At 46.0% G+C, this 12,017-nt stretch overlaps 1 protein-coding gene across 1 annotated transcript; it reads left to right on the forward strand.

Moving 5' to 3' along the window:
* The first annotated feature begins 788 nt into the window (after window positions 1-788).
* Window positions 789-2,665, forward strand: rmnd1 (required for meiotic nuclear division 1 homolog). Its single transcript, XM_077731703.1, has 10 exons — window positions 789-901; window positions 1,011-1,086; window positions 1,182-1,221; window positions 1,302-1,402; window positions 1,473-1,579; window positions 1,658-1,722; window positions 1,804-1,880; window positions 1,978-2,098; window positions 2,157-2,273; window positions 2,411-2,665. The coding sequence occupies exons 1-10, from the start codon at window positions 799-801 to the stop codon at window positions 2,441-2,443; spliced, it is 840 nt and encodes a 279-aa protein (XP_077587829.1). The 5' UTR covers window positions 789-798; the 3' UTR covers window positions 2,444-2,665.
* Window positions 2,666-12,017: the final 9,352 nt, after the last annotated feature.

The following is a 12,017-nucleotide window of genomic DNA, read 5'->3' on the forward strand; positions in this document are numbered from 1 at the left end:
TCCAAATGGCTGAGCTAAAATTAGATGATTAACGAAGCAATGTTACTAAAAACAATACATTTTTTTGCTTGAAACGCACTGTAACTCGTTGCATTTTCACCTTTTTCCACACTCAAACCAAGAAAGCAGAATAAAAACCCTTTTTCCTCTTCTAAACGGCTTCAAACCAATTAAGTCGTTAGCTGCGTGAATGGACGTTTATTGCCGTCAATGGCAAGAAAGCACGATGATGTATAACATGAGCCTTACACATGAGGAACTCATTTACAGATGTATTATTGCTGACATGAACTAGAATTGATTTTTTATGGAAATGCCTGGGCCTAAAATCAATTGAAATCGTCTGGAAATGCTCCACAATAAAAGCCAAGTGACCACAATTAATATTTCAAGTTTTTTAATAACAATCTTTGCTTGTGTTTGTGTCCCATATAGCGACCCGGGAGTTAACCATGCTTCCGCGGGCTTGCCGGGCTTGGTCCACCTGGCCCGCCATTTTCCGGCGCCGTCCGCTCCCTCCCGGACTCTCAACATCGCCGTCTCCAAAGGCCTTTCCGAGTCCCGGCCACGCCCTCTCGCCGTGTCTCCTCCGCCAGGCATCCAATCTGGTCACGTCGGTCCTAAAGCCCGCTTTCAAAGCTCCGGCGCCCCCTGGGAAGCGAGTTCCCAAAGGGCCCAGGACCAAGCAACCATCCAGAAGCAATCTTCCGTCCCTGAATCAGGATGTGGTGAGTGCGGCGCCCTCTCCTCCATTTTTCTCCCCTCTCATCACATCATCACATATGTTTTTTTTAGGACATGATGCAATGCATGGCCTTCGCCACGGCGGATCAGTACAATCTGCCCACGCTGGCCGTGGACCTGACGCGCCACGGCTTCCGGGAAGTCGACTTCCCTCGAGGTGAGTACCCTTGAAATTCACTCACTCGCCGCCATTGACGGCGCCAGATATCCAATGTCCATAAAAATGCTTTGCTAATATTGTTTTTGTTATTGTTGTTTTTGTTTAGATGCCTCCAACGTGTTGGTCATAAGTTCGGACATGGGCGCCAAAGCGGATGATGCTTCTCTCATCTTTTTCTTCAGGTGGACTTGACACACATTTTTTTGATGGAAATGTTCTTCATGTGCATGTAGAAGGTGAGGAGTCATGTTTGTCCTTTTTATAAATCCATTTTCAGGGAAGGATCGGTCGTTTTCTGGAACGCGGAAGACAGATCGGTGAGGAAACGCCCTTTTCTTTCAGATCATATGAAAAAAGAATGGCGTTTTGATGGTATCCAAATGTTTTTGTCACTCAGCTGAAGAAGGTTCTGCGGATATTGGAGCGCCACGAGAGCCAGGCCTACGAAGTAGCGTTGGTCCACTGGGAAAACGAGGAGATCAACTACACATACGGCGAGTGAGTCTGTCCACGTCTCGGGAGCTTTTTCGAGGCGACCTTTGTAACCATGGCGACTAACTCTGTGCAGGGGAAACACCAAACTGGAACAGGGAAACTTCATCTTGAGCAAGAACCTGGAGGGGTCTGAACTGGTTCTGGAGAAGTTCGCCTTCTCCAACGCGCTGTGTTTGTCAGGTCAGAAATGCGGTCGACAACCGTAAATGTCCAATTTGATGCCGAGATTTTGACGTCTACGGATTCTTTTCCCTTCAGTCAAGTTGGCCATATGGGAAGTGTCGCTGGACAACTTTGTGGAGTCCATTCAGTCCATCCCTGAGGTACTCGAGTCAGGTTTTTGTCATCTATTTGGACCACAAGCGAGCACCGTGTTGTTTATTTAGACTTTTTTTGTTTTTTAGGCCCTAAAGTCGCGAGCAAGAGTCAAGTTGTCCTCGGCAGACGTCATGCAGAAGATCGGTCAGCTCTTCACCTTGAGGTGAATCTCATTTTTCTGGGTGAAAAAGGACCGATTGGACGTCTACTGGTGGCGAGTATTTCCAGCCAGTGCTAATAAAGGACTGATTCAATTACAGGCATTGCATCAACTTGAGTTCGGACCTCCTGCTCACGCCAGATTTTTATTGGGACCGCGAGAACCTGGAGAAGATCTACGACAAGACCTGCCAGTTCCTCAGCATCAACCGCAGGGTCAAGGTTGGCCCATCCGTCACGCCGTTGGCATTGGACCGGCGCTGAGACGTGGCCCTTACAGGTGGTGAACGAGAAGCTGGAGCACTGTACGCAGTTGACTGACCTGATGAGGAGTCATCTGAGCGATAAGCACAGTCTGAGGCTGGAGTGGATGATTGTCATTCTCATCACCATCGAAGTGAGTGCCAAAAAATGACAAAATGCACAATTTTGCAGAAAATAATTGTCTTGATTCCTCTCGTTTGATTAATTTTTTTCAGTCACCTCCTTGAACATCATTTGGCATATTATTTGACATTTTCTATTTTGTAACAGGTCTTGTTCGAAGTGGTGCGAATGATCTGGTGAGCTGAAGCTGGATGGAGGCGGAGTCGAAATTGGCGAGCAGATGGACTTGACCACTTCTCCAGGTTTGACTATAACGTAAATAGCCGTAAAAGGTGACTTTTCTAGGCTAGTGTATGAAAAAAAACTCCAGATTCGAATGTGTCAACGAAAGTCGGACATTTATAAAATGCAAAATGTGATTGTTGTTTCAAACTTGTTCAATAAAATGTTCATATGAAGGTCAAAAAAATTGGATGGACTGTGAACTTGGGCTATCCGGCCTGTTTAAATACCTGCAACATTTGACTAAGTCTTTTTTAGTCTTCACTAGTGTGATCTAGCACCCTCCTGTCTATTTGAGAGAGACGCAAAAAGGGAAACAAACCACTTGAGATTTTTATTTTTTATTCATGAAAGAGGCCACCATATTTGACATTTAGATTTTTTTAATCCAAATATGGAAGCTAATAGATAACAACAAAAAATAGCTAGTGCGAGGAATATTTGGACTCACAAAAAACTATATTATTAACTATATGTTGTGTACAATATCTAACAATACTGACTTAACTCATTGGAGAGTTTACATGAGCATATTTTTTATAGCATATATGTGTATATCATGAGAATGATACGTTTTGATGCTTTCTCATTGGCTGCATTAAAACAGTTCAGACAAATTTGATGTACCGATGTCACTCCAAGGACGCCACTTTCTCAATTTCAGGATCGTCGTTTTGGGGTTCGAGGGGCGTCTTGGGGCGCTCAGGCACCGGGCTAAGATGCCCGTCTTGGTTGGCGTCTTTCTCCAACAACATGTCTGCTTCTTCTTGAATTTGGACGTCCTCCTCGGCATCCATCCACACGTCTTGCTCATCGTCGGCTTCTTTAACGGGGGACGCCATCTCAAGAACCAATGGAATTTCTTCCACTGTCTCTATTCTTTCTGCCTCGGGGAAGGTTTCCATCAGTTGGGGGACCGAGTCCTGGAGGACCACAATGTCCACTGGGATCTCAGAGTCTGAAATCTCTAGACTTGTGAGTGTCTGATTTAGGCTATCGGCTGGTTTGTCCTCTTGCTGTGTTTCAGATGTTCCTTTTGGGAAGAGTGGCGAGATGTTTTCTTTTTCTGGATCATGTTCCTCTGGCGCTTCTTGGTTCCCAGTGGACTCCTTTGGAGGTTCTTCGAGGTCTTCATGCCCTTCTGACACTTCAGTTTCTTCTTGGTTCGCGATGAATTCTTCTTTGCTCAATGACTCTTGGTTTTCTCTTGACGGGTCAAGTTCTTCTGAGAGTTGAGTTTGTTTCTGGAGGTCTGTGGACTCTCCTTGGGCTACCAATTCTTGGTTTTCTCTTGGCTCATCTGGTTCATTGGAGACCTCAATTTCTTTCGAGTTCTCCATGGACTCCTTTTCGGCAAACGACTCCTCCTGGTTTTCTGCACATTCACTCTCTTCTGATCCCAGCCTTTGTTTCTGGGTCTCGGTGTACTCTCCCTGAACTATCCAGTCTTGGTTTTCCCTTGTCTCCTCGTCCTCCTTCAATAGACTTATTTGTTCCTGACACTCCATGTACTCTTCTTGGACTAGCGACTCCTGGTTCTCTGTGAATCCCTCGTCAGCTATCGACTCTTGGTGTACTTCTGATTGTTCTACTGGTTTCTGGTTCTCTGTGGACCCCTCATCGACTGTCAACTCTCGGTTCTCTTGCTCGATATGTGTCTGTAGCTCATTTAAGTCTTGAGGGGCGATGACAAAGTTGGGTATTTCCGCTGGTATTTGGTTTTCATCCGCTGCTCTTTGGCTCAGGGACTCTTGGCCAGTCACAAAATCTACAGCGTCCAGTGCCACAATGCTAACCTCATCCATCAGGTTTTGTGGAGGTTCTTCTGATGTCGGTTCTTCTGCTACTAGCGTCTGCAGACCTTGTTCCACAATCTCCTCGTGTCTAAAAACTGTATCTAGCAAGGTTATGTACTCTGTTTCAGGGGCAAGAATGCCCACCTCAGTGGGATCAGCATCTTCTGGTTCCTGATCCTTGACCTCAGTCTGCATTGTTTCTTGATCATCAAGAGGTTCTGACGGGGAAAAGTTTTCTGGAGTGTCCTCATTGGCTTCGTCTATGCTCTGGTTTCTATCAAGATCCGTTTGACTTGAGGGTTCTGAGGACAAAAATCCCTCCTGACTTTGATCCTTTTCTTCATCTGTCAGGCGTTCCTCAAGCGTTTCTCCATCTAGTTTTCCAGAGGTCTCGAAAAGACCACCTTGTGACATCTCTTCCAAATCCTCACTTGTTTCCAAAGGTCTCACGGTCCCATCATCTGTCTCTTGTACCGTTTCCTCTGCCGGTTTTAAGACCTCTTGGCTTTGGTTTACATCCAGAATTCTCTCATGGCCGACTACCACATAGTCCCCTCCCGTTTCTACCTCCGGTTTATCTGTCCCTAGACTTATCTCTTCAGCTTCTTCTAAGACCACCTTCTCCAAAGTCTCCGGTTGGGTTTGGTAAAGATGTGTAAAAATCTCTTTGTGGTAGATGGTCTGGTCCTCCCACGTTTCTACCGCCACCCCCGTAGTTACCGAAGCTTCAACCCTTTCGAGACAAACATCCGAGACTACTTTGTCTTCTCTAAGCCCCGCCTCCAGAGGCTGACCCGTGCTCTTTTCTGCCGATGAGATTTCCACTCGGAAGCTGTAGATGTCCTCGGTCGCCGGCGTGTGTGCCGTCAGGTCCTCGGCGGCCATCTTTGCAACACCCGCTAGGTCGTCAGTCATCGATTGGGTGTCACTCAGTGCAGTTTCTGTGAAGTCTGGAACCTCAGAAACCGGTAGCGGTTCCTGTACGCCACTTGGTGTCTCAAGTACACTCTCTAGCGAAGTGAAGATCTCTTTAAAGTGACATGTGATCACCTGGGTCACCAAGGCGTGCTCAGGTGTAGCGGTCGGCAGGTCTGGTCCATCCATTCTGGTTTCTGTGGCAATTGGATCCACTTCAGATTTGATCCCATCTGCTGGCGTCCCAAAACTGGTGTTCGTATTGTCGTAAATAACATTTTCAAGAATATGAGCGCAAGTCATTTCTTCTTGGTGTAACGCTGCATGTTCTCCAGTGCCATCTTGCTGGTTTTCATCGTCTCCAGTTTTTTCTGCTTCTATTTCAGTTGCTGCTTTTGGAAGGTCTTCTGATTCGATTCCGTCTGGAGGTATCAAAGTCAGACTTTCTTCAGTGAGTTCAAGTACGGGCGTACGTACCTGAGATCTTGGTTCTTCTAGGGGTGGAGCTTGATCAAGAGAAAGTGCTTCAGCTTGAGGATTTTCTGCCAGAAGGGCCTCCGTCCTATCAATTTCTCCAATGGTCTCGTTTTCGTTTACTGACTCCAGAGGGTCTTCAGGGAACGGTTCTGCTTCCTTGTTGGGTTCAACTAAAACACTTTCCTCAGTCAGAATGTCTTCAGGTCTTCTGTTGGCTTCCTCTGATTCTTGGACTACGTTTGTACTGTCCTTTTCATTGATCTCAGGAAGGTGAATGAGCTCATCTGTAAATTCAACCGAAGCGCTTCTTTCTTCTACAATCCTCTCGCTTTCTTCCTCTGCTACTTCAGCCGGTTCAGGATTTGCTTCAGTTTTGACTTGATCCTCCACGATCTGATCACTCTCTTGTTTAACTTCAGTTAAAGCCACAGTGTCCTCTTCCAGGTTTTCCATCGTCTTTTCTTCCACGAGTATGGTTTCCTCACATTGTCCAGGTTCTTCACTGTCTTTTACTGTTTCAACTTCCAATGGGTTTGCGTCCAGAGGATTGTCTTTTGTCGATTGGACACACTCTGGAAGCTGGGGGACAGTCTTTTCTTCCATTTCTTTGGTTTCCATTTCCTGTGGATTGTCGTCTGGTTCTTTGTCGTCTTCACATTCAACTTCAACCTTCTCTTCTCGTACTGTTGCGTCTTCAGTTTGAGGAACGTCTTGAGCTATCGTGGTTTCTTCTGCAAGGCCGTGGACTGCTGATATTTCTTGAATTGGAACAGATAAGTCTTGGATCTCTTCTTGCTCCTCTTTGGTTTGTTCAGTTTGACATTCAGAAGGCCCCAAAACCTCTTGATCTTTTTCTTCTGGCTCTAAATCAGGTCCCAAAAGAGGCAGTTGATCCTCTTGGATCTTTTCCATCAGAGCTTCTTCTCCGACAACATCGTCCTTGCTTTCAACCTGTACTAATCCTTCAGTTCCAAGTAGTGGTGTTTGATTTTCCTCAATTTCAAGTTGATCTGTGTGTACTGTTTCTGCTTTCTCTGATTCAACAGCTTCCATTTCTTCAATTTGTACGTCTTTGAAACTATCCACTGGCTCGGTTTCTAGATGTTTCTCCTCGGTTTTGACACTCTCTGAGGGTTGGATCTTGTTCAGGTCCTTGTCCAGGATTTCATCCTGGACAAGTGGAAGACTAGCTTCATCTACAAGTGCTTGCACCTCCAAGATGACTGACGTTGGTTCTTCTGTAAATGCTTCCGGACTGTTTCCCCTTGTTTCCTGGACTCTCTCGTCCTCTTCGTCTCTTGCGATGGCTTCTTCTTCTTCTTCAGCGTCCATTTCCTTTAACTTAAGTTGTTCGATGGGTCCCTCTTTGCTTTCCGATTCTGCCTTAGAAACAGACTCTTGAAGGTCTACTTTAGGAGCTTCAGGGTTTTCATCCATGGGAGCTGATTGTTCGGACTCCAAGAGGTTAGTTTCTTCAGGTGCGATTTCCTTGGGGTCTAGATCCTGGCTTGGAAGTGGAGGCCTCATTTCCTCATTCTGAAACTCTTTGGTAGGAAAAAGAGCTGTGATTTCTTCTCTGTCTATTTCTTTGACAGGTGGGAGGTCCCCGGTGTCAAGCTCACAGGTAAAAATGGCAGGTGAGGTTTCTTCCAGGTCCAGCTCTTCTCTTAGAATTGAAGGTTTTGTTTTTTCCAGGTCAGTTTCCAATACGATGGTGTCTTTGTCCTGTTCATCTGCGGGAATGGGAGGGACTGTGTTTTGGGTGTCCATTTCTTGGCCAGGAATTTCAGGTCTGTCCTCCACCTGTGGGGGAATTGGAGCTAAGATTTCTTTGGGGTCGAGCTCCATAGCTTCTTCTGTGTCTTGGTCCTCTGTGGACTTTTCGGAAGGAATCAGAGTTGGGGGTGTTGTCATTTCCTCTCTGCCGAGATCTTTGGTAGGTATCGAAGGAGGAAGGTCTTTGGTGTCGGTAAGAATGGGAGAGGACATTTCCTTGGTGTCAAGGTCCTCTGTTGGGATTGGAGGAGTTATTACTTCAAGGTCAAGTTCCTCTGTTGGAACAGAAGTCGATTCTTCTTCGTCTGACTTTTGGGGAAAATTTGTAGGTACGATTTTGTCTGTTTGCAGGACATCGATGGGAACGGGAGGCAGAATTTTCTTGGTGTCAAGCAGGAGAGTGTGAATTTCAGCTGTGTTCTTCGAGGTGTCCACATCTTCTGGAGCAATTGGATTGTCTAGTTCCATGGTCGCTGTGGTTGGTGTACTTTCCTCTGTGGGAATTGGAGGACTTATTTCCTGGTCCTGAAGCTCCTTGTTAGGAATTGGGATCGTGACTACGTCAAGGTCTGTTGTGAGGACAACTGCTTTCTGTTCTGTATTTGTTTTCTCAGAAAGGGAAGAGTTTAGAGGAGCAATTTCTTCAGGAGGATTCGCAGACCTTGTTTCCTGACTGTGAAGGTCCTTGAGAGGAAGTTCCCCACTTTCTGTTTTCTCCAAAGTTAGTGGTGCAATGTCCTTCATGTCAAGTTCTTCTTCTTCTTGCTCGGTAGAAGTCATTTCTTTAGTTTCTTCTTCTTCTTCAGTAGGAGTTGGAGGCCTTACCTCCTCATCAAGAGGATCCAGGGACGCCAATTCTTGGATGTCAATGTTCTTCATTGGGAGTTCCTCGCTCTCGGTTTTCTCAGAAGTTACAGGGGAAATGTCTTCTGTGTCCAGTTCCTCAGTAGGAGTCAGAGTTGGAATTGGAGACGTGGGTTCCTCGGAGTGGATTGGAGCCGCCATCTTGCTGTCAAGCTCCACTATTGGAATGGAATGTGTACTTTCTTCTCCATCTTCCTCAACTTCGGTAGGACTCGAAGGCATTCTTTTCTCAAGATGAAGCACCTCACTAGCCATTGGAGATGTCAATTCTTGGGTGTCAAGCTCCTTTATTACAACGGGAGGAATTTCTGTTCCCTCGCAAGTCGGAGGTGCATTTTTTCCAGTCTTGAATACCTGCTCAAGAATCACAGTGGTGAGTTCTTTGGCAAGAATTGAAGCTGTGTCCAGGGTCTCCGTAGGAGGTCTTATTTCCTGGTCGGGTGGAATTGTACATGGCAATTCCTGGGCGACGAGATCCTCTATAAGAGTGGGAGGTGGGATTTGCTCTGTGCATGAAGGTTTGATTTCCTTGAGTTCTTCTATAGGTTCCTTGGTGGAAGTAGGAGTTGTTTCTTCCGCATCAAGCTTCTCTGGGCAAATAGGAGGAGTTATTTCCTCCAGTTCATGTTCCTCAGATGAGAATCCCATCTGCTCCTTTGCAAATTCCTCGGTAGGAAGAGAAGTTTCTTGGGATTGGATCTTCTCTGTGGAGGCATCCACTGTTTCAAGAGTTTCTTCCTTGGGATCCTCGGTAGGAACTTTGGTCCTCACTTCTTCGGAGTCAAGCTTCTCTGTTAGAAGGGAAGTTGTGACTTCCTCGGTTTTGAGGTCTTCGGGTGGAGGTGGTCTTTCACCAGTTTCAAGGTCTTCAGTAAGAATGTCAGGTGTGGTTTCCTCAACTAGAACTTTGGTTTCTTCAATGTGGGACTTCTTTGAAGGAATTGGAGCTAGGTTTTCTTCTGTAGGCGTCTCAGGACTTATTTTGTCACTGTTCAGGTCCGAGGAAGGCATCAGAATTGTGATTTCATTGGTGTCAGCTTCCAAGGCAGCAATTGTTGGTGTCATTTCCTCTTTGGTAGGTGCAATTTCCTCGGTAGGAATGGGAGTTGCCATCTTCATGTTGAGGTCCTCCAGCTTGTCTTCTTCACTACAAATAGGAGATTGGATTTCTTCGACAAGATCTTTAGTAGGACTCCAAGACGCAATGTCCTGATTGTCCTTTAGATCTGTCTTTGGGAGATCAGTTGCACTGAATTTTGGGACTTCAAGAGCTTCCCGATCTTCTCCAAGTGTGTCACAGTGAGCGATCTCATTGGAAGATTGCTGATCTGTCTGTTGAACGTCCTCAACCTGTCCCAAAAGATCCTGTGGTGGTCCAACCTGGGAACTTTCCAAGACCTGTGCCGGAGCGCCTAATGCTCTTGAAGGTGCGGAAATCGTCTTGTGGTCCGCGTGTCCTGGCGGGTCCATCAGTTCTTCCACCTTGGTACTCTCGGTAAAGTCACCTTCCTCGGTAATATCGCTGAGGGCTTTTTCCACCAACTCCATCAGCTCCACCAAGTCTTCGTCTTCGGCCCGGTTTTCCGAGATCTCCGTATTCAACCGGATTTCTCCGGTCTTCAAAGTCTCCGAAGATTCTTCCCCGGGTTCTCGCTTGAGTTCGCTTTCCACTTGTGTGGAGTTGTCAACCATTTTTTTCGATTCCACCTTACCCCTATCGTCATTGGACAAAGGGACAACCGCCGGCGTCTCCGGGGTGACGTCGCCTTCCAGCGTCTCCTGGTCCACCTGGCTCAAAGGTGCTTCCTGGTCTTTGCTTGAGATGGACTTCCTCTTTATCCAGCCTGGAAAAAACTTGGCGGAGAAAGAGTTTTCCCGCCCGTCTTCTGGTTCGGGACTGAGACGTTCTCGTTCTGGGATTTTAGCTTTCCGTTTTGGGCTCATCAATCTTTTAAAGGTGTCCCAAGCCGATCCCACTTCGTCCCCAGCCGGAATCGAGTCCCCTTCACCCACCTGGTCTTCGTTTTCTACCACTTCTGCTTCGTCTACGGCAGCCGGAATCGTTAAGGGGTCCAACTCCAACACTGAGGGACTTTCTTCCGGTACAATGGCGTCCCAGGAATCCTTACGTTCTAAGATGTGATCTTCTTGGTCTTTTGAGTTTTGGACCTCGTCCGAAGGCTTGTTTGCCCGCCTTTTGGGAGATAGGAGCTTCTTAAAACTGGTCCACGGACTGCCTTCCCCCTCTGCACTTTGTTCCGTGTCATTCTCTACCAGGTCCACTTGGTCCGAGACACCCACCTCTTTAGCTTCCTCAATCTCCTTCTCGTCTTTTTGCCTTTTGAGCATCCGAGAACCCTGGAGGAGCCTCTTCAGGGGACTCGAAGGAACATACTCTGTCTCTTTGGGGGTTTCAGGGTCTTCCTGGTCTCCGAGTGGAAGGTCACTATTTAGCAGATCGGTCGGTTCTTCTTGGGTCTGCAGGAACGTCACTCTGGTCATGGTCTCGTCTTCTAAGGAGACCCTCTTCTTCTGCAATCTTCCGCCGAAGATTCCCGTGCTGAAAAACTTTTTAATGGGCGACATAGGCACGTCGTTTTCGGTCGGGGGTTCGATGTGTGTCCATTCTTCTTCTTCGAGGACTCCCAGTTCAGTCTGGGTATTTTCCAGGTCTGCTGGTTCTTCTTCATCCTCCTCCTCTTCCTCCTTTTCGTCCTCAGTGACAGTTTCATCTCTTGAGCCTCTTTTCAATGCGAATTTCAGTCCAACTTTATTAAAGAAGGTCTTGAAGCTCTCATTGCGATCATTTTGTTTAGCCTCCACTTCCATTACGTCTAAGGATATTTCTTCTTCTTCTTCTTCGGGCTCTCTGATTGGCTCCTTGTCAAGCCCGACAACTTTTTCTAACACTGTTTCCACTTCAGGCAACTTTGGTGGAGACTCATCTTGAAAAAGCAGAAAGGAATTCACTTTAAAGTGCACTTCAGTTAGTTACATTAAGGTTAGTAGTCCCGATGCTGCGTTCAAGGGAGCTGCGTATTTTTGAGCTCTCACCAAATTTTACTTTCCTAAAAATGAAAGTCACTGTATAATTTCCCCTTCATGTCACATAAAAAACAAGTAGTAAAAGTGACATTTTTGGCAAAATGGTTGCCAGGCACCTCTCATGTTAATGACTAATGGAAATGGCAATGCAAAAAGAAGCCCCAAAAAACGCAGCGGGTCTAAACGCAGCATTAAGAGTAGATGGTCTACTTTGTTTTTGGTCTTCTTGATGGATCCCGTTGACGTCCCCCAATGGGTTTTCCGATTTTCCGGCGATCCTGCCGTTGTTTTTGAGAAGCTGCGAACAAATCACACAATTTCATACTGGGAATTCATTTTAATGTTTGCTTTGCTTGGGACATTTTCTTTCAAAACCTTGTAAAATCTCCCTTAAAATTGAGGCGGAAATCTAATCAGTCACAATTAGGAGGCTGTAAATCTTGATTTGAAGTCTTATGGTCATGATTAATCACGCGCCTTGAAAATAAAGTTATTTTCTTTAGAGGGCTCACATCAAAACATTATTCAAGGTCTAGATTTTTAAAATTATTAACTCTGAGAATTTGAATTATTAACAATGTTATTTTGTTATTATATATTGAGAAAATATAAATTAACACAATGATTTAAACCACAGTTTCAATAACAATTCACCATCA

The sequence above is a fragment of the Stigmatopora nigra genome, chromosome 13 (genome assembly GCF_051989575.1).
Source record: "Stigmatopora nigra isolate UIUO_SnigA chromosome 13, RoL_Snig_1.1, whole genome shotgun sequence".
Taxonomy (NCBI): Eukaryota; Metazoa; Chordata; class Actinopteri; order Syngnathiformes; family Syngnathidae; genus Stigmatopora; species Stigmatopora nigra.

Coding starts and splice junctions, on each gene's coding strand:
- rmnd1 (XM_077731703.1), top strand. CDS start 799: ATGATGCAATGCATGGCCTTCGCCACGGCGGATCAGTACAATCTGCCC. Junction 902..1,010: donor GGAAGTCGACTTCCCTCGAG/GTGAGTACCCTT, acceptor GTTTTTGTTTAG/ATGCCTCCAACGTGTTGGTC. Junction 2,274..2,410: donor TCATTCTCATCACCATCGAA/GTGAGTGCCAAA, acceptor ATTTTGTAACAG/GTCTTGTTCGAAGTGGTGCG.